The following is a 27,516-nucleotide window of genomic DNA, read 5'->3' on the forward strand; positions in this document are numbered from 1 at the left end:
TAACTTTTTTGGGTCATCCTACTCTAGTGGAAACTACTGATGTCATAAAAAAATTAATAATTTGTAACTTTCCAGATGTTGGTAAGTGGCGGTGTAGATTCAACAGTGTGTGCCGCTCTCCTTCACAAAGCTCTGTCAGAGGAGCAAGTGATAGCTGTTCACATAGATAATGGCTTCATGAGGAAGAACGAGTCTTTGCAAGTGGAGCAGTCACTCAGAAAACTTGGCCTTAAACTCAGAGGTCAGTAGATGACAGTGTTGTACTGTGATAGTGTCAGGCATAGCTCACTCTGGCTAAGTGATCACTGATCACAAGATAGCCATGTAGGAGAGTGTTGTACTGTCATAGTGTCAGGTGTAGCTCACTTTGGCTTAATGGTCATTGATCACTAGACAGCCATGTAGGAGAGTATTGTACTATTATAGTGTCAGGTGTAGCTCACTCTAGCCAAATGGTCACTCACACAAGCTGAAGAATACCAGTAGTTGATAATAATTTTGAGTACATACATTTGTAATATTTGACTTGACAGTAAAATCTGTTAGGTTAGTTGATTCAGGAACAACAGACAAATGCCAGTGGTTACTGAATTGTCCATTATTATGTTCACATCTAAATCTGAAGGAGGGGTGTTAATGTTGCAGTTTAAAAACTGTAGTGTAAAGCACCCTTCTGGCAAGACAGTGATGGAGTGAATGATGGTGAAAGTTTTTCTTTTTCAGGCCACCCTGCCTTGGTGGGAATCGGCCAGTGTGATAATAAAAAAAAAAAAAATCTAAATCTCATCTCTGTCCACCACAGTCGTTTAGTACCAGCCACTCGCTCCTCTATTAATTAATAGAGTTTACTGTGCTTACAAAAGTAGACCGCAAGTCATTACTAACCATAAATTACGGTATCACTTTAGCAAGTCTTCTGACGTATTTTACAAATCTATAATTCATTTTCCAATGCATTTAATATTTTTGCTTGCACAGTCATCCCACATTTTTAGAGTATTTAAAGTTTTATCATTAATAAATGATATTTTGCTTTTGTTTGGGTCATCCTGCCTTGGTGGGAAACGGCGGAAGTTTTAAAAAAATAATTGCTAAATGTTGTTTAAATCTTATTACTACGAAAGTGGTGTGGCTTTTACCTGCATTAAATAATTATTAGAGTACTGTTAATTTATTTATAATAAAGAGTAATCTGATCTGAAACCATGTAACAATGTGTAGGTGAAAGTTGCTTTTTGCTTTACCCAAATTTATCTTATCAGTGATCAATGCAAGACATCAGTTCTATGATGGAGTAACGAGTATACCCGTGGACAGCTCTGACCCCATGGGTAGGAAACGCGTTACCAACCTGTTGTGTATGACTTTTGCCCCGGAGGAGAAGCGCAAAATTGTTGGAGATACTTTTATCAAGGTTAGTTAGTGTTCTACCGTGCCTCTTAATTTCAAAATACAGTGGACCCCCGGTTAACGATATTTTTTCACTCCAGAAGTATGTTCAGGTGTAGTAGGTTGGTAGACAGCAACCACCCAGGGAAGTACTACCGTCCTGCCAGATGACTGTGAAACAAAAACCTGTAACTGTTTTGCATGATGGTAGGATTGCTGGTTTCTTTTTCTGTCTCATAAACACGCTAAGATAACAGGGATATCTTGCTACTCCTACTTACACTTTGGTCACACTTCACAGACACGCACATGCATATATATATATATACATACATCTAGGTTTTTCTCCTTTTTCTAAATAGCTCTTGTTCTTTTTTATTTCTTCTATTGTCCATGGGGAAGTGGAAAAGAATCTTTCCTCCGTAAGCCATGCGTGTCGTATGAGGCGACTAAAATGCCGGGAGCAATGGGCTAGTAACCCCTTCTCCTGTATACAATTACTAAAAAAGAGAAGAAGAAAAACTTTATAAAACTGGGTTGCTTAAATGTGCGTGGATGTAGTGCGGATGACAAGAAACAGATGATTGCTGATGTTATGAATGAAAAGAAGTTGGATGTCCTGGCCCTAAGCGAAACAAAGCTGAAGGGGGTAGGAGAGTTTCAGTGGGGGAAAATAAATGGGATTAAATCTGGAGTATCTGAGAGAGTTAGAGCAAAGGAAGGGGTAGCAGTAATGTTAAATGATCAGTTATGGAAGGAGAAAAGAGAATATGAATGTGTAAATTCAAGAATTATGTGGATTAAAGTAAAGGTTGGATGCGAGAAGTGGGTCATAATAAGCGTGTATGCACCTGGAGAAGAGAGGAATGCAGAGGAGAGAGAGAGATTTTGGGAGATGTTAAGTGAATGTATAGGAGCCTTTGAACCAAGTGAGAGAGTAATTGTGGTAGGGGACTTGAATGCTAAAGTAGGAGAAACTTTTAGAGAGGGTGTGGTAGGTAAGTTTGGGGTGCCAGGTGTAAATGATAATGGGAGCCCTTTGATTGAACTTTGTATAGAAAGGGGTTTAGTTATAGGTAATACATATTTTAAGAAAAAGAGGATAAATAAGTATACACGATATGATGTAGGGAGAAATGACAGTAGTTTGTTGGATTATGTATTGGTAGATAAAAGACTGTTGAGTAGACTTCAGGATGTACATGTTTATAGAGGGGCCACAGATATATCAGATCACTTTCTAGTTGTAGCTACACTGAGAGTAAAAGGTAGATGGGATACAAGGAGAATAGAAGCATCAGGGAAGAGAGAGGTGAAGGTTTATAAACTAAAAGAGGAGGCAGTTAGGGTAAGATATAAACAGCTATTGGAGGATAGATGGGCTAATGAGAGCATAGGCAATGGGGTCGAAGAGGTATGGGGTAGGTTTAAAAATGTAGTGTTAGAGTGTTCAGCAGAAGTTTGTGGTTACAGGAAAGTGGGTGCAGGAGGGAAGAGGAGCGATTGGTGGAATGATGATGTAAAGAGAGTAGTAAGGGAGAAAAAGTTAGCATATGAGAAGTTTTTACAAAGTAGAAGTGATGCAAGGAGGGAAGAGTATATGGAGAAAAAGAGAGAAGTTAAGAGAGTGGTGAAGCAATGTAAAAAGAGAGCAAATGAGAGAGTGGGTGAGATGTTATCAACAAATTTTGTTGAAAATAAGAAAAAGTTTTGGAGTGAGATTAACAAGTTAAGAAAGCCTAGAGAACAAATGGATTTGTCAGTTAAAAATAGGAGAGGAGCGTTATTAAATGGAGAGTTAGAGGTATTGGGAAGATGGAAGGAATATTTTGAGGAATTGTTAAATGTTGATGAAGATAGGGAAGCTGTGATTTCGTGTATAGGGCAAGGAGGAATAACATCTTGTAGGAGTGAGGAAGAGCCAGTTGTGAGTGTGGGGGAAGTTCGTGAGGCAGTAGGTAAAATGAAAGGGGGTAAGGCAGCCGGGATTGATGGGATAAAGATAGAAATGTTAAAAGCAGGTGGGGATATAGTTTTGGAGTGGTTGGTGCAATTATTTAATAAATGTATGGAAGAGGGTAAGGTACCTAGGGATTGGCAGAGAGCATGCATAGTTCCTTTGTATAAAGGCAAAGGGGATAAAAGAGAGTGCAAAAATTATAGGGGGATAAGTCTGTTGAGTGTACCTGGTAAAGTGTATGGTAGAGTTATAATTGAAAGAATTAAGAGTAAGACGGAGAATAGGATAGCAGATGAACAAGGAGGCTTTAGGAAAGGTAGGGGGTGTGTGGACCAGGTGTTTACAGTGAAACATATAAGTGAACAGTATTTAGATAAGGCTAAAGAGGTCTTTGTGGCATTTATGGATTTGGAAAAGGCGTATGACAGGGTGGATAGGGGGGCAATGTGGCAGATGTTGCAAGTGTATGGTGTAGGAGGTAGGTTACTGAAAGCAGTGAAGAGTTTTTACGAGGATAGTGAGGCTCAAGTTAGAGTATGTAGGAAAGAGGGAAATTTTTTCCCAGTAAAAGTAGGCCTTAGACAAGGATGTGTGATGTCACCGTGGTTGTTTAATATATTTATAGATGGGGTTGTAAGAGAAGTAAATGCGAGGGTCTTGGCAAGAGGCGTGGAGTTAAAAGATAAAGAATCACACACAAAGTGGGAGTTGTCACAGCTGCTCTTTGCTGATGACACTGTGCTCTTGGGAGATTCTGAAGAGAAGTTGCACAGATTGGTGGATGAATTTGGTAGGGTGTGCAAAAGAAGAAAATTAAAGGTGAATACAGGAAAGAGTAAGGTTATGAGGATAACAAAAAGATTAGGTGATGAAAGATTGAATATCAGATTGGAGGGAGAGAGTATGGAGGAGGTGAACGTATTCAGATATTTGGGAGTGGACGTGTCAGCGGATGGGTCTATGAAAGATGAGGTGAATCATAGAATTGATGAGGGAAAAAGAGTGAGTGGTGCACTTAGGAGTCTGTGGAGACAAAGAACTTTGTCCTTGGAGGCAAAGAGGGGAATGTATGAGAGTATAGTTTTACCAACGCTCTTATATGGGTGTGAAGCGTGGGTGATGAATGTTGCAGCGAGGAGAAGGCTGGAGGCAGTGGAGATGTCATGTCTGAGGGCAATGTGTGGTGTGAATATAATGCAGAGAATTCGTAGTTTGGAAGTTAGGAGGAGGTGCGGGATTACCAAAACTGTTGTCCAGAGGGCTGAGGAAGGGTTGTTGAGGTGGTTCGGACATGTAGAGAGAATGGAGCGAAACAGAATGACTTCAAGAGTGTATCAGTCTGTAGTGGAAGGAAGGCGGGGTAGGGGTCGGCCTAGGAAGGGTTGGAGGGAGGGGGTAAAGGAGGTTTTGTGTGCGAGGGGCTTGGACTTCCAGCAGGCATGCGTGAGCGTGTTTGATAGGAGTGAATGGAGACAAATGGTTTTTAATACTTGACGTGCTGTTGGAGTGTGAGCAAAGTAACATTTATGAAGGGATTCAGGGAAACCGGCAGGCCGGACTTGAGTCCTGGAGATGGGAAGTACAGTGCCTGCACTCTGAAGGAGGGGTGTTAATGTTGCAGTTTAAAAACTGTAGTGTAAAGCACCCTTCTGGCAAGACAGTGATGGAGTGAATGATGGTGAAAGTTTTTCTTTTTCGGGCCACCCTGCCTTGGTGGGAATCGGCCGGTGTGATAATAAAAAAAAAAAAAAGAAGAAGAAATATTGTGAAGTAGATTAGTCCATTTCAGACCCCCAAACATACATGTACAAACGCACTTACATAAATACACTTACATAATTGGTCGCATTCGGAGGTAATCGTTATGCGGGGGTCCACTGTATGTTATATGGGTCAGATATTTTCATACTAGTAGAGAAGGGATGTGAAGTGCTAAGGCAGGGTTGGGCAAACTTTTCGGTGCAGGGGCCACATTCAGAAATTTGCAGGTAATGTGTTAATGTTCCACAATATTATTTGGCGTTACATGGTAACTTTTTTTTTTTTTTTTTTTTCAAATTTACTAACATTTTGTCCCCAAATAACATGAGTATATGACTTGATCTTGGCGGGCCACATGAAAACCTTTGAGGCGGGCTGTAGTTTGCCCACCGCTGTGCTAAGGTATATGGGTGATCCTTGACTACAATGGGGTTACATTTCGACACACCCATTGTAAGTCAAAAATATCATAAGTTGAATATGAATATGATATGCTAAATAATGATTATGTATAAGTGAGGTGAAAATGTTGAATGATGATGAAAGTACAGTGGACCCCCGGTTTACAATATTATTTCATTCCAGAAGTATGTTCAGGTGCCATTACTGAACGAATTTGTTCCCATAAGGAATATTGTGAATTAGATTAGTCCATTTCAGACCCCCAAACATACATGTACAAACGCACTTACATAAATACACTTACATAATTGGTCACATTGGGAGCTGATCGTAAAGCGGGGGTCCACTGTATTTTCTTTTTGGGGATTTTGTTTTTGGGTCACCCTGCCTTGTTGGGAGACAGCCAACTTGTTAAAAAAAAAAAAGGAATAAAAGTTTCAGACTTGCTGCCTTCATGCTTTCACACCATCGTGAAGTCCAACCATCATAAGTCGAGGAGCGCCTGTATTTATTACCTTAAGGGAGGTGCCGAGATACCAACAAAGTGCTTTCGATCCTTGGATTGAATCTGATGCATCCCCTTTCCCAAGGTGCTGCATGGCCCAATGGGTTTAGTGCTTCCTCCACTCATGAAATAATATTAATGGGTTGTATGTGGTCTCCAGATACAGATAATAAAGTGATGTAGACTGGAAGGTTTTAACTGTGTTTTTTCATTAGTTCTCATACCTGTAATATTTCCTTTCCAGGCGAGAAGGCTTGGTCTGAGACCAAACTGTTACTATTAGCAAATAGGAAGGGTTGTAGGGAGGGAGTAAAGGTTTTGTATGCAAGGGGCTTAGACTTCCAGCAGGCATGCATGAGCCTGTTAAATAAGAGCGAGTGGAGGCAAATGATTTTTATGACTTGATGTACTGTTGGAGAGTGAACAAAGTAACATTTATGAAGGGATTCAAGGAAACGGTTAGCTGAACTTGAGTCCTGGAGGTGGAAGCACAATGCCTGCATTCTGAAGGAGGGGTGGAGATATATTGCAGTTTTTGAACAAAAAGTATGGGAAGCACCATCAGCCGCCCTGCCTCTCTCAGGAGCCGTGGCGACACTGTCAGGGTTCTAGGCACACCTCTGCAAGACAGTGGTGGAGTGAGTGATGAGAGTTTTTTTTTTTTGGGGGGGGGGTCACCCCTGTCTCAGTGGGAAATGTCCAGTGTGTTGATAAAGAAAATTAACAAATGTAAGATCTAGTTAAGATATGGAGAAGGTGGAGGCTGCATGATAAAATGACTGATTTTTAGCGGTAGGTAGGTTTATAATATATTTTTAACCATTTACTAATTATTTCAGGTTGCCAACGAGGTGATTGCCGAGATGAATCTAAGAACGGAGGAGGTAATGTTGGGTCAGGGCACATTGAGACCAGATCTCATTGAGTCTGCATCTTCGATGGTCTCGGGTAATGCTCAGAACATCAAGACTCACCACAATGACACTGATCTTGTCCGGCTCCTCAGGGCACAAGGCAGAGTAGTTGAACCACTGAAGGATTTCCACAAAGATGAGGTACAGATTTTTTGTTTAAGAAGAATTAACTAATAACAACCCACATGGAGACAGGAACTTGGAAGATTGATTGATGTGTATATTTTGACCCCCTTCTGGGATCCTCTTCAGCTGAAGGGGATCCCAGAAGGAGATTGAATTATACAAATCAGTCTTCTGATGTTGTCTCTATATGGGTTATTATTGAGCATTGATAAGTGTTCATTACAGTCTAGTTACCCTTATAAACTAATGTATACTTGATACAAGAGGTGTGGGGTTAGAAGATAAAGAATCTATCACAAAGTGGGAGTTGTCACAGTTGCTCTTTGCTGATAACACTGCTTTTGGGAGATTCTGAAGAGAAATTGCAGAGGTTAGTGGATGAGTTTGGTAGGGTATGTAAAAGAGGGAAATTAAAAGTGAATGTAGGAAGAGTAAGGTGATGAGGATAACCAAATATGTAGGTAATGGAAGATTGGATATTAGACTTGAGGGAGAGAGTATGGAGGAGGTAAATGTATTCAGATATTTGGGAGTGGAAGTGTCAGCAGATGGTTCTATGAAAGATGAGGTGAGTCATAGAATCGATGAGGGAAAAAGGTGAGCGGTGCACTGAGGAGTCTTTGGTGGCAAAGAACTTGTCCATGAAAGCAAAGAGGGGGAATGTATGAGAGTATAGTTATACCAATGCTCTTGTATTGGTGTGAAGCATGGGTGATGAATGTTGCAACAAAGAGAAGACTGGAGGCAGTGGAGATGTCATATCTGATGGCAGTGTGTGGTGTTAATATAATGCAGAGAATCTGTAGTTTGGAGATTGGGAGACAGTGTGGAATTATCAAAACTATTATCCAGAGGGCTAAGGAGGGGTTATTGAGATGGTTTGGACATGTAGAGAGGATGGAACAAAATGGAATGACTTTGAGAGTGTATAAATCTGTAGTGGAGGGAAGGCTGGGTAGGGGTCGACCTAGGAAAGGTTGGAGGGAGGGGGTAAAGGAGGTTTTGTGTGCAAGGGGCTTGGACTTCCAGCAAGCATGCATGAGCATGTTAGATAGCAAATGGAAACAAATGGTATTTAGGACTTTACGTACTGTTGGATTGTAAGCAAGGTAACATTTATGAAGGGATTCAGGGAAACCGGCGGGCCAGACTTAATTCCTGGAGATGGAAAGTACAGTGTCTGCACTCTGAAGGAGAGGTGTTAATGTTGCAGTTTTATTATTGTAGTGTAAGCACGCCTCTAGCAAGACAGCGATGGAGTGAATAATGAGAGAGTTTCTTTTTCGGGCCACGCTGCCTTGGTGGGAAACGGCCAATGTGTTAATAAAAAAAATTTGATACACATTGCTTGATTCTTATTATTTTTATGCAGACCATTTTTTTCATTTCCTAGTAAGTGAATCTGAAACAGATTCAGGGCAAAAATTGCATCTGAAGAATCTAAATTTTGTGGTCTGTACTGAACCATTTTCAAGTTATAAGTGGCTTAATGGTGGTCCAGGACACACACAAACCTCAAAGTATAGTATACAATACAATACTTTGACTTGTCAGTCCAACTTCGACTAATAACAAGTCACACACTAACATTAGTGTGTGACTTGTTAACGGTCAGTCGGATCAAAACGTCGTCCTAAGTTTTCTCCTCGTATATGCTGGCTATTTGTGTATTCCAGTTACAGTATTGTGATCTTTTTATTCTTTGTGGGCAAGTTGTGAATTTTTCAGCCATGGTTTGGAATATTGACTGTTTGGAGTGGCATCTGCAAAGACAGTGATTATGTATGAATGATAGTGAAAGTGTTTTTTTTTTTTTTTGTCACCCTGCCTCGGTGGGAGACTGCCAGTGTGTTAAAAAAAAAAAGAATACAAAATTTTTGTTTTAAGATCTGATGGCTTATGAAATTTTTTATACATTTTAAAAAGTGCACTTAATAACTTACTGTTCTGTTGCTGCAAGCTTATTATCATTGTGTTATACATTAAATTATTTGTTAATAAGAAAAAAACCTGCTGTGGGAGATGATCTTGTTAGAGATCTAATTTATTATTATGTTGAGGTTAAAAACCTCCCCATGTTCATTATGCCCTTGTTAAACACCTTGCATGTTCATTTCCACAGGTCCGACATATTGGTCGAGATTTGGGACTTTTAGAAGAATTTGTTCAACGCCACCCTTTCCCGGGTCCGGGCCTCGCCATTCGAGTATTATGCGCAGACGATGCCTATATGGAGAGGGACTTCTCTGAAACTCAAGTTGTTTTAAAAGTTATTGTAGATTATGCAGCTAGTGTTTTAAAGGTAAGAAGAAATTCTCTCTCTGTCTCTCTCTCTGTCTCTCTCTCTCTCTCTCTCTCTGTCTCTCTCTCTTTCTCTCTCTCTGTCTCTCTCTCTCTGTCTCTCTCTGTCTCTCTCTGTCTCTCTCTCTCTGTCTGTCTCTCTCTGTCTCTCTCTCTGTCTGTCTCTCTCTCTCTGTCTGTCTCTCTCTGTCTCTCTCTCTGTCTGTCTGTCTCTGTCTGTCTGTCTCTCTGTCTGTCTCTCTGTCTCTCTCTCTGTCTCTGTCTCTCTCTCTGTCTGTCTCTCTGTCTGTCTGTCTGTCTGTCTCTGTCTCTCTCTGTCTCTGTCTCTCTCTGTCTCTGTCTCTCTATCTCTCTCTCTCTCTCTCTCTCTCTCTCTCTCTCTCTCTCTCTCTCTCTCTCATTTTCTTTTTTTTCTCTTTTTCTCTTCTTTCTTTCTCTCTTCTTTCTTTCTCTCTTCTTTCTTTCTTTCTCTCTTTCACACAAGGTTTTACAAGGTTAGGTTAAGGTTTCTAATTTTATTTACAAGCTTAGAGCTGTTACCTACATCAGCTCATTTAAAACCTTTCTGTACTCACCTATTTGTGGTTGCAGGGGTCGAGTCCTAGCTCCTGGCCCCGCCTCTTCACCGGTTGCTACTAGGCCCTCTCTCTCCCCGCTCCATGAGCTTTATCAAACCTCGTCTTAAAACTGTGTATGGTTCCTGCCTCCACTACGTCATTTTCTAAGCTATTCCACTGCCTTACAACTCTATGACTGAAGAAATACTTCCTACTATCTCTCTGACTCATTTGTGTCTTCAACTTCCAATTGTGGCTTCTTGTTTCTGTGTCCCCTCCCTGGAACATCCTGTCTTTGTCCACCTTGTCTATTCCACGCAGTATTTTATATGTCGTTATCATGTCTCCCCTGACCCTCCTGTCCTCCAGTGTCGTCAGGCCGATTTCCCTTAATCTTTCTTCATAGGACATTCCCCTTAGCTCTGGAACTAACCTTGTCGCAAACCTTTGTACTTTCTCTAGTTTCTTGACGTGCTTTATCAAGTGCGGGTTCCAAACAGGTGCTGCATACTCCAGTATGGGCCTGACATACACGGTGTACAGTGTCTTGAATGATTCCTTACTAAGGTATCGGAATGCTGTTCTCAGGTTTGCCAGGCGCCCATATGCTGCAGCAGTTATCTGATTGATGTGTGCTTCCGGAGACATGCTCGGTGTTATACTCACTCCAAGATCTTTCTCCTTGAGTGAGGTTTGCAGTCTTTGGCCACCTAGTCTATACTCTGTCTGTTGTCTTCTGTGCCCTTCCCCTATCTTCATGACTTTGCATTTGGTAGGATTAAATTCGAGAAGCCATTTGCTGGACCAGGTGTCCAGTCTGTCCAGGTCTCTTTGAAGTCCTGCCTGGTCCTCATCAGATTTAATTCTCCTCATTAACTTCACATCACCTGCAAACAGGGACACTTCTGAGTCTAACCCTTCCGTCATGTCCTTCACATATACCAAAAATAGCACTGGTCCTAGGACCGACCCCTGTGGGACCCCGCCCGTCACAGGTGCCCACTGTGATACATCATTACGTACCATGACTCGTTGTTGCCTCCCTGTCAGGTATTCTCTGATCCATTGCAGTGCCCTTCCTGTTATATGCGCCTGATGCTCTAGCTTCTGCACTAATCTCTTGTGAGGAACTGTGTCAAAGGCCTTCTTGCAGTCCAAGAAGATGCAATCAACCCACCCCTCTCGTGTGTGTGTGTGTGTGTTTTTGTGTGTTTGTGTTTTTGTAATGTACTGGCAGTCTCCCACCATGGCAGGATGGCCTAAAAATAAGTTTTTCTTTTTTACATCTTGTAATTTATTTAGTTGGTGTTACTGGTCTCTTGCTCCCGGCATTTTTGTCGCCACTTCCGACACACACAACTTAGAGAGGAAAGATTATTTTCCACTTCCCTAATATATCTTTTTTTGTCTTGATGGAAAATTGAAAAGATCCCCCGTACTTATTGTAAAAAAGACAATGTATTTAAATAGCTATAAAAATAAATATTTTTTATTTTGATTGAAACATTGTAGTACATGTGGGTCTTGATTAGTGCAAATAATGAGTCCCATGCAATGGTCACATTATTTAGATTCACACTGTTTGAATTGTGTGTAATTTTTGCGCTTGATTTGGAGAGTTAGTGGGGATGGAAACTGGCTTTAATTGATTTTTGCACCAAATCAAAATTTGCACTATTTGAATTGGCACTAATTGAGACTTGGCTGTGTACTTGATTGTTTATATAAATTGCACTTGAAAGGGCAATAAATTCGAAGCACTAATTAATTTCATATCTTGCTAGTGTTCGGTACAGTACTTCTTGCCCATATAATTGACAGACATTTTGTTCTGGTTAGTTTGTTATTGTGGTGGGTGGTACTAGGATGGGTATGTCTAAATTTTTTTTTTTTTTCTGTACTCCAGTGTGCCAGTGGAGTGTGAGCAAAGTAACATTTATGAAAGGATTTGGAGAAACCAGTTAGTTGGACTCAGAGTCCTGGATGTGGAAAGCACAGTGCCTGCACTTTGGAAGAAGGGTGGGGATATGTTGCAGTTTTTTAACTGTAGTGTAGGTGTGTGTCTGACAAGATAGTGATGGAGCAAGTGATGATAGTGTTTCTTCTTTTTCAGGTCGCCCTGCCTCGGTGGGAAACGACCAATGCATTAAAAAAAAGTGTTCTAGGAGAGTGACTGGTAATAATTTAGAGATATAGTTTCTGTAATGCTTTCTTTCCAAGTGGAATAGAATTGTTTCTTCTAGAAGGGTAATTAGATGCTGGGAACAAGGAGATGGTAACCCTGGTTTCAATATGCAGTTACAGTAGTTCCCTCTCCCCCCTCCCCCCCTCCCCCCCTCCCCCCCCTGTATCCTCAGGGGAAACTTTCCAAGACCTGCCATGGATACCAGAAACCGTGGATAGTAGCAAACCCTGTATTTGTTATTTTTCATTTACATACATACCTATGATAGTTTAACTGATAAATTATAAACAGTAAGTGGAGAATTAGTAGTTTTTCACTGATGGGAAGTACTTCACAGCTTCTCTTAGGCTTTGAACAACTGCCACCATCATTAATTTTGTACTTTGGGGTCATTATAAAGCAAAATTAAGAGTTATTTTCAGGCCACAGTAAATCGCGGATAACTGAAACTGTGGGAACCAGACCCACGGATATGGGGGGTCCTACTGTACTAAGAATCCAGTGTAGAAAGAAGGGTAGGGGTCAACCTGAGAGAAGTTAAAAGGATGGATGGGTAAAAGAGGTTTTAAGTAGTAGGAGCTTGAGCATTCAGCAGGTGTGTGTATTCGCCTATTTGTGGTTGCAGGGGTCGAATCACAGCTCCTGGCCCTGCTTCTTTGCTGATCGCTACTAGGTTGTCTACACGCTTACTGCTCCATGAGCTTTTATCATATCTCTTTTTAAACTACGTATGGATTCTGCCTCTGCTACATCAGTCTCCAAAGTGGGTGTGTGTTTGTGTTACATTGGAGCAAGTGGAGACAGGCAATGGAGGGGCAGTCACATTACAGTTTGGACAGTCATTTGAAATATGATGCCTATATACGTCTGGCAAAACAGCTGTTGAATGAATGATGGTGAATCATCTTTTGTCACCTTATCTTGGGAAGAAGAAAGAAAAAGATGTGCACTATGGATGTAGTACAGATGTTAAGGAAAAGCAGACTGTCAGATTGCTAATGTTGTGAGTGAAGGTGACTGATGTCCTAGCACTGGATGAAATAGTTAAATAGGGCCAGTGTGTTTGAGTGGGGGTGAGGGTAAAAATAATTGTCAGGTGATCAGCAATCCATATACATACACAAGTGGGGGTGAGGGTAAAAATAATTGTCAGGTGGCCAGCAATCCATATACATACACAAGTGGGGGTGAGGGTAAAAATAATTGTCAGGTGGTCAGCAATCCATATACATACACATACATGTGTAACATTCTTATATTATAATGCAAGTTCTCATGCGTCAAACATCTCCACAGAAACATGCACTCTTAAATCGGATAGAAAACTGTACGAGTGAGGAGGAACGGCAAGAACTACACCGAATTTCTCTGAGTCAGACGTTATATGCTACGCTCATACCTGTCAAGTCTGTTGGTGTCCAGGTGAGTATTAAAGTTTTTTTTTTTTTTTATTATTATCACACTGGCCGATTCCCACCAAGGCAGGGTGGCCCGAAAAAGAAAAACTTTCACCATCGTTCACTCCATCACTGTCTTGCCAGAAGGGTGCTTTACACTACAGTTTTTAAACTGCAACATTAACACCCCTCCTTCAGAGTGCAGGCACTGTACTTCCCATCTCCAGGACTCAAGTCCAGCCTGCCGGTTTCCGTGAACCCCTTCATAAATGTAACTTTGCTCACACTCCAACAGTACATCAAGTATTAAAAACCATTTGTCTCCATTCACTCCTATCAAACACGCTCACGCATGCCTGCTGGAAGTCCAAGCCCCTAGCACACAAAACCTCCTTTACCCCCTCCCTCCAATCTTTCCTAGGCCGACCCCTACCCTGCCTTCCTTCCACCACAGACTGATACACTCTTGAAGTCACTCTGTTTCGCTCCATTCTCTCCACATGTCCGAACCACCTCAACAACCCTTCCTCAGCCCTCTGGACAACAGTTTTGGTAATCCCGCACCTCCTCCTAACTTCCAAACTACGAATTCTCTGCATTATATTCACACCACACATTGCCCTCAGACATGACATCTCCACTGCCTCCAGCCTTCTCCTCGCTGCAACATTCATCACCCATGCTTCACACCCATATAAGAGCGTTGGTAAAACTATACTCTCATACATTCCCCTCTTTGCCTCCAAGGACAAAGTTCTTTGTCTCCACAGAATCCTAAGTGCACCACTCACCCTTTTCCCCTCATCAATTCTATGATTCACCTCCTCTTTCATAGACCCATCCGCTGACACGTCCACTCCCAAATATCTGAATACATTCACCTCCTCCATACTCTCCCTCCAATCTGATATCCAATCTTTCATCACCTAATCTTTTTGTTAACATTATTACCTTATTACGAAAGTAGTAGGTTGGTAGACAGCAACCACCCAGGGAAGTACTACCGTCCTGCCAGATGACTGTGAAACAAAAACCTGTAACTGTTTTGCATGATGGTAGGATTGCTGGTTTCTTTTTCTGTCTCATAAACACGCTAAGATAACAGGGATATCTTGCTACTCCTACTTACACTTTGGTCACACTTCACAGACACGCACATGCATATATATATATACATACATCTAGGTTTTTCTCCTTTTTCTAAATAGCTCTTGTTCTTTTTTATTTCTTCTATTGTCCATGGGGAAGTGGAAAAGAATCTTTCCTCCGTAAGCCATGCGTGTCGTATGAGGCGACTAAAATGCCGGGAGCAATGGGCTAGTAACCCCTTCTCCTGTATACAATTACTAAAAAAGAGAAGAAGAAAAACTTTATAAAACTGGGTTGCTTAAATGTGCGTGGATGTAGTGCGGATGACAAGAAACAGATGATTGCTGATGTTATGAATGAAAAGAAGTTGGATGTCCTGGCCCTAAGCGAAACAAAGCTGAAGGGGGTAGGAGAGTTTCAGTGGGGGGAAATAAATGGGATTAAATCTGGAGTATCTGAGAGAGTTAGAGCAAAGGAAGGGGTAGCAGTAATGTTAAATGATCAGTTATGGAAGGAGAAAAGAGAATATGAATGTGTAAATTCAAGAATTATGTGGATTAAAGTAAAGGTTGGATGCGAGAAGTGGGTCATAATAAGCGTGTATGCACCTGGAGAAGAGAGGAATGCAGAGGAGAGAGAGAGATTTTGGGAGATGTTAAGTGAATGTATAGGAGCCTTTGAACCAAGTGAGAGAGTAATTGTGGTAGGGGACTTGAATGCTAAAGTAGGAGAAACTTTTAGAGAGGGTGTGGTAGGTAAGTTTGGGGTGCCAGGTGTAAATGATAATGGGAGCCCTTTGATTGAACTTTGTATAGAAAGGGGTTTAGTTATAGGTAATACATATTTTAAGAAAAAGAGGATAAATAAGTATACACGATATGATGTAGGGCGAAATGACAGTAGTTTGTTGGATTATGTATTGGTAGATAAAAGACTGTTGAGTAGACTTCAGGATGTACATGTTTATAGAGGGGCCACAGATATATCAGATCACTTTCTAGTTGTAGCTACACTGAGAGTAAAAGGTAGATGGGATACAAGGAGAATAGAAGCATCAGGGAAGAGAGAGGTGAAGGTTTATAAACTAAAAGAGGAGGCAGTTAGGGTAAGATATAAACAGCTATTGGAGGATAGATGGGCTAATGAGAGCATAGGCAATGGGGTCGAAGAGGTATGGGGTAGGTTTAAAAATGTAGTGTTAGAGTGTTCAGCAGAAGTTTGTGGTTACAGGAAAGTGGGTGCAGGAGGGAAGAGGAGCGATTGGTGGAATGATGATGTAAAGAGAGTAGTAAGGGAGAAAAAGTTAGCATATGAGAAGTTTTTACAAAGTAGAAGTGATGCAAGGAGGGAAGAGTATATGGAGAAAAAGAGAGAAGTTAAGAGAGTGGTGAAGCAATGTAAAAAGAGAGCAAATGAGAGAGTGGGTGAGATGTTATCAACAAATTTTGTTGAAAATAAGAAAAAGTTTTGGAGTGAGATTAACAAGTTAAGAAAGCCTAGAGAACAAATGGATTTGTCAGTTAAAAATAGGAGAGGAGAGTTATTAAATGGAGAGTTAGAGGTATTGGGAAGATGGAAGGAATATTTTGAGGAATTGTTAAATGTTGATGAAGATAGGGAAGCTGTGATTTCGTGTATAGGGCAAGGAGGAATAACATCTTGTAGGAGTGAGGAAGAGCCAGTTGTGAGTGTGGGGGAAGTTCGTGAGGCAGTAGGTAAAATGAAAGGGGGTAAGGCAGCCGGGATTGATGGGATAAAGATAGAAATGTTAAAAGCAGGTGGGGATATAGTTTTGGAGTGGTTGGTGCAATTATTTAATAAATGTATGGAAGAAGGTAAGGTACCTAGGGATTGGCAGAGAGCATGCATAGTTCCTTTGTATAAAGGCAAAGGGGATAAAAGAGAGTGCAAAAATTATAGGGGGATAAGTCTGTTGAGTGTACCTGGTAAAGTGTATGGTAGAGTTATAATTGAAAGAATTAAGAGTAAGACGGAGAATAGGATAGCAGATGAACAAGGAGGCTTTAGGAAAGGTAGGGGGTGTGTGGACCAGGTGTTTACAGTGAAACATATAAGTGAACAGTATTTAGATAAGGCTAAAGAGGTCTTTGTGGCATTTATGGATTTAGAAAAGGCGTATGACAGGGTGGATAGGGGGGCAATGTGGCAGATGTTGCAAGTGTATGGTGTAGGAGGTAGGTTACTGAAAGCAGTGAAGAGTTTTTAAGAGGATAGTGAGGCTCAAGTTAGAGTATGTAGGAAAGAGGGAAATTTTTTTTCCCAGTAAAAGTAGGCCTTAGACAAGGATGTGTGATGTCACCGTGGTTGTTTAATATATTTATAGATGGGGTTGTAAGAGAAGTAAATGCGAGGGTCTTGGCAAGAGGCGTGGAGTTAAAAGATAAAGAATCACACACAAAGTGGGAGTTGTCACAGCTGCTCTTTGCTGATGACACTGTGCTCTTGGGAGATTCTGAAGAGAAGTTGCAGAGATTGGTGGATGAATTTGGTAGGGTGTGCAAAAGAAGAAAATTAAAGGTGAATACAGGAAAGAGTAAGGTTATGAGGATAACAAAAAGATTAGGTGATGAAAGATTGAATATCAGATTGGAGGGAGAGAGTATGGAGGAGGTGAACGTATTCAGATATTTGGGAGTGGACGTGTCAGCAGATGGGTCTATGAAAGATGAGGTGAATCATAGAATTGATGAGGGAAAAAGAGTGAGTGGTGCACTTAGGAGTCTGTGGAGACAAAGAACTTTGTCCTTGGAGGCAAAGAGGGGAATGTATGAGAGTATAGTTTTACCAACGCTCTTATATGGGTGTGAAGCGTGGGTGATGAATGTTGCAGCGAGGAGAAGGCTGGAGGCAGTGGAGATGTCATGTCTGAGGGCAATGTGTGGTGTGAATATAATGCAGAGAATTCGTAGTTTGGAAGTTAGGAGGAGGTGCGGGATTACCAAAACTGTTGTCCAGAGGGCTGAGGAAGGGTTGTTGAGGTGGTTCGGACATGTAGAGAGAATGGAGCGAAACAGAATGACTTCAAGAGTGTATCAGTCTGTAGTGGAAGGAAGGCGGGGTAGGGGTCGGCCTAGGAAGGGTTGGAGGGAGGGGGTAAAGGAGGTTTTGTGTGCGAGGGGCTTGGACTTCCAGCAGGCATGCGTGAGCGTGTTTGATAGGAGTGAATGGAGACAAATGGTTTTTAATACTTGACGTGCTGTTGGAGTGTGAGCAAAGTAACATTTATGAAGGGATTCAGGGAAACCGGCAGGCCGGACTTGAGTCCTGGAGATGGGAAGTACAGTGCCTGCACTCTGAAGGAGGGGTGTTAATGTTGCAGTTTAAAAACTGTAGTGTAAAGCACCCTTCTGGCAAGACAGTGATGGAGTGAATGATGGTGAAAGTTTTTCTTTTTCGGGCCACCCTGCCTTGGTGGGAATCGGCCGGTGTGATGTGATAATAATATTACCTTACTCTTTCCTGTATTCACTTTTAATTTTCTTCTTTTGCACACCCTACCAAATTCATCCACCAATCTCTGCAGCTTCTCTTCAGAATCTCCCAAGAGCACAGTGTCATCAGTAAAGAGCAACTGTGACAACTCCCACTTTGTGTGATTCTTTATCTTTTAACTCCACGCCTCTTGCCAAGACCCTCGCATTTACTTCTCTTACAACCCCATCTATAAATATATTAAACAACCACGGTGACATCACACATCCTTGTCTAAGGCCTACTTTTACTGGGAAATAATTTCCCTCTTTCCTACATACTCTAACTTGAGCCTCACTATCCTCGTAAAAACTCTTCACTGCTTTCAGTAACCTACCTCCTACACCATACACCTGCAGCATCTGCCACATTGCCTCCCTATCCACCCTGTCATAAGCCTTTTCCAAATCCATAAATGCCACAAAGACCTCTTTAGCCTTATCTAAATACTGTTCACTTACATGTTTCACTGTAAACACCTGGTCCACACATCCCCTACCTTTCCTAAAGCCTCCTTGTTCATCTGCTATCCTATTCTCTGTCTTACTCTTAATTCTTTCAATAAAAACTCTAACATACACTTTACCAGGTATACTCAACAGACTTTTCTTTCTTTCAACACACCGGCCGTATCCCACCAAGGCGGGGTGGCCCAAAAGAAAAAACGAAAGTTTCTCCTTTTACATTTAGTAATATATACAGGAGAAGTGGTTACTAGCCCCTTGCTCCCGGCATTTTAGTCGCCTCTTACAACACGCATGGCTTACGGAGGAAGAATTCTATTCCACTTCCCCATGGAGGTAAGAGGAAATAAACAAGAACAAGAACTAGAAAGAAAATAGAAGAAAACCCAGAGGGGTGTGCATATATATATGCTTGTTCACGTATGTGTAGTTATGATTATAATAATAGTCATAGGTACCGTGAGTTTAAATAGAAGGACACAAGTGCAACTAATACAACATTTTATTATGGCAACGTTTCGCTCTCCAGGAGCTCTGTCAAGCTGTTACAAACAAAAGGACACAGGGGTATATATATAGGTATTAGAGGGAGTTGCAAGGCGTAATATAATAGTAATACTAGTAGTAGTTGTTGTAGTACTTGTGGTGGTGGTAGTAGCAGCAGCAGCTGTGTAATGACAGGGTTTGTTACACCAAAGGTAATCAAGTTTCCGTTTCTTTAAAGTGATCAACTTTGTTCATTATATTGCTGCTTCAGTGTAACTTAAAATTTCATTTGACAGTGTGCTCTGTTGAAATAACTATTGCCTAACCTTGGCACTAGACCTAGCCCACTTCTTGCATAGGCCTCTTTACCTCTTCCATTTATACTTTATACATCAAAGATCTTTGAAAGTTATTGAATTGACATTTATGCTTCTACAAATTTATAACTTTAATTGCTCTGTTTTTTCATTTGCAGGGAGACTGCCGTAGTTACAGCTATGTGTCTGGGCTTTCCTGCGACTCTGAGCCAGTGTGGGAAGATTTGGTCATACTGGCGCGGCTTATACCAAAAATCTGCCATAACATTAATCGGTAAGCCATTTCTTGGTCAAAAATCTGTCACTCGCCTTTTTTCCCACCACACCCCCTAATTCTGGGGTTGTCATGACGTGGTGGTGAGGTTTTAGCGGTATGTGCCTAGGGGTAAGGGCTTCTCTTTCTAGGGAGGGGTTCTACTATTTCCATAGGGTGCTTACCTGACAAAGCATGAAGCATATTTCTCAGCATAAATTTTGGGGCTATTTTCCATACGTCTAAATTTGCCTATGTTACTGAACGTATTATGGACACGGATTGCGAAATGTAAAAAATATTTTGAATAGTTTTACTTGCTTTGTGATTTACATTACGTGTATAGGTAATATGAGAACAAAGGTCACCACCTACCTACCTGCTATGATAATAGTTCGTTTAATGATTCAGAAAGGACCTACATATGCAGCACCTATTTTTGGTGTTCCATGGTTTCATTGGCTTTCAGTTGAGCAATTGTTCCACCCGCTGGTGAACATCGCCATGAGGTGGAAGATAATGAACAATAGCTCAGTTTGAAGCCAACAGAAACATGAAACACCATAACAGGCGCAGTATATACGAGGTCCCCTCCTATGATGTAAATTTGTTAACCATAGAAATGACATGTTTCAAACTCTGAGTAACCACACCACTCTTGTGCATTATTACTAAAATAAACAATCGTCTTTTTGCCCTCTTCCTTCATTTTAATAGAAATGTTTTGTTTCCAGAGTCTGCTTTATATTTGGTGGTGCTGTTAAGGATCTCGTGCAGGATGTCACTCAAACTAATTTAACCCCTGGAGTTCTAGCCACATTACAACAAGCTGACTTCTTGGCGAATCAGGTAGGAGAGATTTTTGGGAAAGGTTCTTAATGCATTAGTAATTAGTACACAGAGTGGAAATCTGACTAATGCCACAAAACGATTTGAAAAGCATGAACTTTTATTATGCAGCATTTGTACATTGCAAAACATTGATTTTAGCATGATGCTGAATCAGATTGTATCACAATACTAAATCTGTAAATCAGATTGGATCATGATACTGAATCTGTAAATCAAATCTTCCCTTTTGAATAAATTGAGAGTAATGTTTATTAATGTGGATATTTCCTGGTGTTCTTCAACATAGTTACTTCTGAGCGCTCGTAACGTGAGACTAAACTTGATCTTCGAACTTATTAAACTCTTTCAGAGGAATATGGCCATGTATGATAAAGCATGGAGATTATGTTACACAAGTTGTACAAGAATGATATACAATACCAACAAGATGGAAATTAAGACACATGTGCAACATAATTCTTAATTTGTATTGATAAAGCCACTGACGAGGTGAATCATAGAATTGATGAGGAGAAAAGGGTGAGCGGTGCACTTAGGAGTCTGTGGAGACAAAGAACTTTGTCCATGGAAGCAAAGAGGGTAATGTATGAGAGGATAGTTATACCAGTGCTCATATATGGGTGTGAAGCTTGGGTGATGATTGTTGCAATGAGGAGAAGGCTGGAGGCAGTGGAGATGTCATGTCTGAGGGCAATGTGTGGTGTGAATATAATGCAAAGAATTCTTTTATTATTTTTATTATCACACTGGCCGATTCCCACCAAGGCAGGGTGGCCCGAAAAAGAAAAACTTTCACCATCATTCACTCCATCACTGTCTTGCCAGAAGGGTGCTTTACACTACAGTTTTTAAACTGCAACATTAACACCCCTCCTTCAGAGTGCAGGCACTGTACTTCCCATCTCCAGGACTCAAGTCCGGCCTGCCGGTTTCCCTGAATCCCTTCATAAATGTTACTTTGCTCACACTCCAACAGCACGTCAAGTATTAAAAACCATTTGTCTCCATTCACTCCTACCAAACACGCTCACGCATGCCTGCTGGAAGTCCAAGCCCCTCGCACACAAAACCTCCTTTACCCCCTCCCTCCAACCTTTCCTAGGCCGACCCCTACCCCGCCTTCCTTCCACTACAGACTGATACACTCTTGAAGTCATTCTGTTTCGCTCCATTCTCTCTACATGTCCGAACCACCTCAACAACCCTTCCTCAGCCCTCTGGACAACAGTTTTGGTAATCCTGCACCTCCTCCTAACTTCCAAACTACGAATTCTCTGCATTATATTCACACCACACATTGCCCTCAGACATGACATCTCCACTGCCTCCAGCCTTCTCCTCGCTGCAACATTCATCACCCATGCCTCACACCCATATAAGAGCGTTGGTAAAACTATACTCTCATACATTCCCCTCTTTGCCTCCAAGGACAAAGTTCTTTGTCTCCACAGACTCCTAAGTGCATCACTCACTCTTTTTCCCTCATCAATTCTATGATTCACCTCATCTTTCATAGACCCATCCGCTGACACGTCCACTCCCAAATATCTGAATACATTCACCTCCTCCATACTCTCTCCCTCCAATCTGATATCCAATCTTTCATCACCTAATCTTTTTGTTATCCTCATAACCTTACTCTTTCCTGTATTCACCTTTAATTTTCTTCTTTTGCACACCCTACCAAATTCATCCACCAATCTCTGCAACTTCTCTTCAGAATCTCCCAAGAGCACAGTGTCATCAGCAAAGAGCAGCTGTGACAACTCCCACATTGTGTGTGATTCTTTATCTTTTAACTCCACGCCTCTTGCCAAGACCCTCGCATTTACTTCTCTTACAACCCCATCTATAAATATATTAAACAACCACGGTGACATCACACATCCTTGTCTAAGGCCTACTTTTACTGGGAAAAAATTTCCCTCTTTCCTACATACTCTAACTTGAGCCTCACTATCCTTGTAAAAACTCTTCACTGCTTTCAGTAACCTACCTCCTACACCATACACCTGCAACATCTGCCACATTGCCCCCCCTATCCACCCTGTCATATGCCTTTTCCAAATCCATAAATGCCACAGAGACCTCTTTAGCCTTATCCAAATACTGTTCACTTACATGTTTCACTGTAAACACCTGGTCCACACACCCCCTACCTTTCCTAAAGCCTCCTTGTTCATCTGCTATCCTATTCTCCGTCTTACTCTTAATTCTTTCAATTATAACTCTACCATACACTTTACCAGGTATACTCAACAGACTTATCCCCCTATAATTTTTGCACTCTCTTTTATCCCTTTTGCCTTTATACAAAGGAACTATGCATGCTCTCTGCCAATCCCTAGGTACCTTACCCTCTTCCATACATTTATTAAATAATTGCACCAACCACTCCAAAACTATATCCCCACCTGCTTTTAACATTCATAGTTTGGAAATTAGGAGGAGGTCGGGATTACCAAAACTATTATCCAGAGGGCTGAGGAGGAGTTGTTGAGGAGGTTTGGACATGTAGAGAGAATGGAACGAAACAGAGTGACTTCGAGAGTGTATAAATGTGTAGTGGAGGGAAGGTGGGGTAGGGGTTGGCCTAGGAAAGGTTGGAGGGAGGCAATAAAGGAGGTTGTGTGCGAGGATCTTGGGCTTCCAGTAGGCACGCATGAGTGTATTTGATAGGAGTGAATGGTGACAAATGGTTTTTAATACTTGATGTACTGTTGGAGTGTGAGCAAAGTAACATTTATGAAGGGGTTCAGGGAAACCGGCGGGCCGGACTTGAGTCCTGGAGGTGGGAAGTACAGTGCCTGCACTCTGAAGGAGGGGTGTTAATGTTGTAGTTTTATAACTGTAGTGTAAAGCATGTCTTAGTGTAAAGCACTCCTCTGGCAAGACAGTGATGGAGTGAGTGATGAAAGTTTTTCTTTTTCGGGCCATCCTGCCTTGGTGAGACTCGGCTGATGTGTTAATATGATATAATATAAAGCCACTGGATGGCGAAACGTCTACAATAAAGATACCCAGATGTTGCACACGTCTTAATTTTCACGGAGACTGTATTGGTAGCAGATGAATATTTGCAAAAGTTTGAAGTTAAAAAAAAAAGTAGGTAATACTGTGACTTTCATGCTTAATGAAGGTGATAGAGAAGCAGCCAGCATCTCTCTGAAGGAGGGGTGGGGATATCTGCAGTTTTGAGGTGTAGTATTGGCACCTCTCTGGCAAGACAGGGATGAAGTGAGTGATGGCAAAAGTGTTTCTTCTTTTTTGGGCCACCCTGATTTAGTGAGTAATGGCTGATGTGTTGAAAAAAAAAGAATACAGTGTAATATACCCATTTTTTTTTTTTCCTCAACAAGTTGGCCATCTCCCACCGAGGCAGGGTGACCCAAAAAAGAAAGAAAATCCCCAAAAAGAAAATACTTTCATCATCATTCAACACTTTCACCACACTCGCACATTATCACTGTTTTTGCAGAGGTGCTCAGGATACAACAGTTTAGAAGCATATACATATAAAGATACACAACATATCCCTCCAAACTGCCAATATCCCAAACCCCTCCTTTAAAGTGCAGGCATTGTACTTCCCATTTCCAGGACTCAAGTCCGACTATATGAAAATAATAATTTTTTTTTTTCAACAAGTTGGCCGTCTCCCACCGAGGCAGGGTGACCCAAAAAAGAAAGAAAATCCCCAAAAAGAAAATACTTTCATCATCATTCAACACTTTCACCACACTCACACATAATCACTGTTTTTGCAGAGGTGCTCAGAATACAACAGTTTAGCAGCATATACGTATAAAGATACACAACATATCCCTCCAAACTGCCAATATCCCAAACCCCTCCTTTAAAGTGCAGGCATTGTACTTCCCATTTCCAGGACTCAAGTCCGACTATATGAAAATAACCGGTTTCCCTGAATCCCTTCACTAAATATTACCCTGCTCACACTCCAACAGATCGTCAGGTCCCAAGTATCATTCGTCTCCATTCACTCCTATCTAACACGCTCACGCACGCTTGCTGGAAGTCCAAGCCCCTTGCCCACAAAACCTCCTTTACCCCCTCTCTCCAACCCTTTCGAGGACGAAAATAATATACCCATGTTTAATTTATTTGTACTTAAATTCAGTAACTTAGTTGAAATGGTTAAATAACACATAAGTTGTATTTTCAAAAAAACAGAATACAGGTCTCCCTCAACATTCGTCTTTTCAACTTTTGCGGGCTTCACACATTCACGAATTCCCATCCACCAAATAATATTTATGTTGAGGACATTGATAGAGGCATAATTCCCTACAAAACTCTGTAAGTATGAAGAAACAGTCTCAGTTGCCCATCACAATGTTCTTCACAAGGAAGCTTGCCACAACAGTCCCCATCCCTTTACCCAAGGTCCTGTCTATGCTAAAACCTTGGGTAGTTTCAAAGCATATAAATCTATAGGGGAAGGAAGGCGGGGTAGGGGTCATCCTCGAAAGGGCTGGGGAGAGGGGGAAAAGGAGGTTTTGTGGGCGAGGGGCTTGGACTTCCAGCAAGCGTGCATGAGCGTGTTAGATAGGAGTGAATGGAGACGAATGGTACTTGGGACCTGACGATCTGTTGGAGTGTGAGCAGGGTAATATTTAGTGAAGGGATTCAGGGAAACCGGTTATTTTCACATAATCGGACTTGAGTCCTGGAAATGGTAAGTACAATGCCTGCACTTTAACCCTTAAACGGTCCAAACGTATATATACGTTTTTTCAACATCTGAAAGTATGTAAAAAAATGTAGATCTTCTTTTTTGTTTTACATTTGAAAACGTGTAAAAAAAAACTTTTATCTACATTTTTTTTTTGTTGTATTTGAAAATATGTAAAAAAAAAAAGTAGATCTACTTTTGTAGCGCTACAAATTTGAACGTCGATTTGTTTGGACCGTTTAAGGGTTAAAGGAGGGGTTTGGGATATTGGCAGTTTGGAGGGATGTATTGTGTATCTTTATACGTATATGCTTCTAAACTGTTGTATTCTGAGCACCTCTGCAAAAACAGTGATAATATGTGAGTGTGGTGAAAGTGTTGAATGATGATGAAAGTATTTTCTTTTTGGGGATTTTCTTGGGTGAGATGTTATCAACAAATTTTGTTGAAAATAAGAAAAAGTTTTGGAGTGAGATTAACAAGTTAAGAAAGCCTATGGGGGAAGTTCGTGAGGCAGTAGGTAAAATGAAAGGGGGTAAGGCAGCCGGGATTGATGGGATAAAGATAGAAATGTTAAAAGCTTCTAAACTGTTGTATTCTTTTTTGGGTCACCCTGCCTCGGTGGGAGACGACCGACTTGTTGAAAAAAAAATACATTAGTGAGAGGGGTTGGATTTGAGTGGGACCTGCACGTGAGTAAATAGAATTATCAAAGCTTATTGCTTGGGTAGCATTTATTCTGTTAGTGGATTGGATTTGTGAAGGACCTGCCAAGTATGGCCAACAGGCCTACTGTAGTGTTCCTCCTTTCTTATGTTCTTATGATGATGAGTGGAATAGTCTGCCTAGTATGGTTATAAGAACATGTGAACATAAGAAAGGAGGAACACTGCAGTAGGCCTGATTTCCCATACTAGGCAGGTCCTTCACAAATCCAACCCACTAACAGAATAAACACTACCCAAGCAATAAGCATTGACAATTCTATTTACTCACATGCAAGTCCCACTCAAATCCAAATCCTTTCACTCATGTACTTATCCAACCTAAATTTTAAACAACCCAAGGTTTTAGCTTTGATATTTCTATTTACTCACATGCTAAACCCTTGGGTAGTTTAAAATTTGGGTTGGACAAATACACGAGTGTGAATCTGAACCAGGATGCAACTTTACCAGCAGCTGAAAGAAGAGCTTAGGGTTGCTAAGCTGGAGATACGGCGATTAACAGAGGAGAACAAGAGGATTCGTAGTAATCCTCCTGTTGAGAGTCCCCAGGTTAAGAGGGGAACTTGGTCAGTGGCCAGGCAGCATGGAACCAAGCTAAGGATCAAGAAGACTGTTGGAGAGGCAGAAACAACGAGAAACCAGAAGACTACTGTGGAAACTTCCAACCCATTTTTGGTGCTACCTGACGAATGTGAGTGTTCTACTGGGAATGCCACAACGAGCACCAAGGAAGCATTGGCAGACGTGAGTGAGACATCCCTAGAAACCCCAACGAAGACCATCGAGAACGTCTTGACGAATTCCACAAGTGAAGGTGTAGTGCTACCTAAAGAATGTGAGTCAACTACTGGGAACATCACGACGGACGTTGCCAAGGAACGTAAAAACGTTGTTGTTGGGGATAGCCAGAGTAGGTACATGGATAGGGCATTCTGCTTGAAGGACGGGAGTAGGAGGCAGAGAGTGTGTTTTCCTGGGGCTGGGATGAAGAATATTGTTAGCCGTCTGGATGACATTATGAGAGGTAATAGGAGCAATCCTATTATCTGTCTCAGTGCTGGAGGCAACGATGTTAGCAGACGTAGGAGTGAGGACCTGATTAGCAGGTATAGGTCAGCAATAGAGATAATTAGGAGGAAGGGTGGGAACCCTGTCATATGTGGTATTTTGCCAAGGAAAGGAGTTGGAAATGAATGGTTGTCCAGGGCAATTGGTGTCAATTGCTGGCTGGACAAATACTGTAAGGAAAATGCGGTAACATTCATTGACAACTGGGATCCCTTCTATGGCAGAAATGACATGTGTGCCAGGGATGGGGTTCACTTACCTAGGTTTGGGGTGGGAGCACTGGCCAACGCAGTGGAGGAAGCTGTTAGGTCTTTAAACTAGGAATAGTGGTATGGGTTTTGGCGGGAAAACAGTGAAGTCCCAGTGTAGTAATATGAGTACTAGGAGAACTAGTAATAGCCAAAAAGAGGTTGATATTGGAAAGCCAGTGACACTAGGTGACAAGGACAGTAAGAGGTTTAGTGGAATAACAGAAAGGAGCAGGAAAGGTAAAGAGAAAGGAGGGTCCTTAAATATATATTACACAAATAGTCATAGTGCTAGGAATAAGATGGACGAGTTGAGACTAGTTGCT

The 27,516-nt window shown here is 41.4% G+C and overlaps 1 protein-coding gene across 6 annotated transcripts in view; it reads left to right on the forward strand.

Annotated features, from left to right (window-relative positions):
* The window catches only part of bur (GMP synthase burgundy), a 94,085-nt gene that overhangs the window by 38,733 nt on the left and 27,836 nt on the right, over positions 1-27,516 (forward strand). For all 6 annotated transcript variants that reach the window (XR_008409384.2, XM_053798756.2, XM_053798753.2 and 3 more), the window contains 7 exons: positions 76-241; positions 1,263-1,414; positions 6,857-7,072; positions 9,180-9,359; positions 13,397-13,522; positions 19,504-19,619; positions 20,333-20,447. Coding sequence is in view for 5 of the 6 variants with exons in the window: in XM_053798756.2 (XP_053654731.1) it covers positions 76-241; positions 1,263-1,414; positions 6,857-7,072; positions 9,180-9,359; positions 13,397-13,522; positions 19,504-19,619; positions 20,333-20,447 (1,071 nt within the window). In the remaining variant the exon portion in view is untranslated. The remainder of the gene's footprint in view (positions 1-75; positions 242-1,262; positions 1,415-6,856; positions 7,073-9,179; positions 9,360-13,396; positions 13,523-19,503; positions 19,620-20,332; positions 20,448-27,516) is intronic.

This window comes from Cherax quadricarinatus, chromosome 95 (genome assembly GCF_038502225.1).
Source record: "Cherax quadricarinatus isolate ZL_2023a chromosome 95, ASM3850222v1, whole genome shotgun sequence".
In the NCBI taxonomy this organism is placed as follows: domain Eukaryota; kingdom Metazoa; phylum Arthropoda; class Malacostraca; order Decapoda; family Parastacidae; genus Cherax; species Cherax quadricarinatus.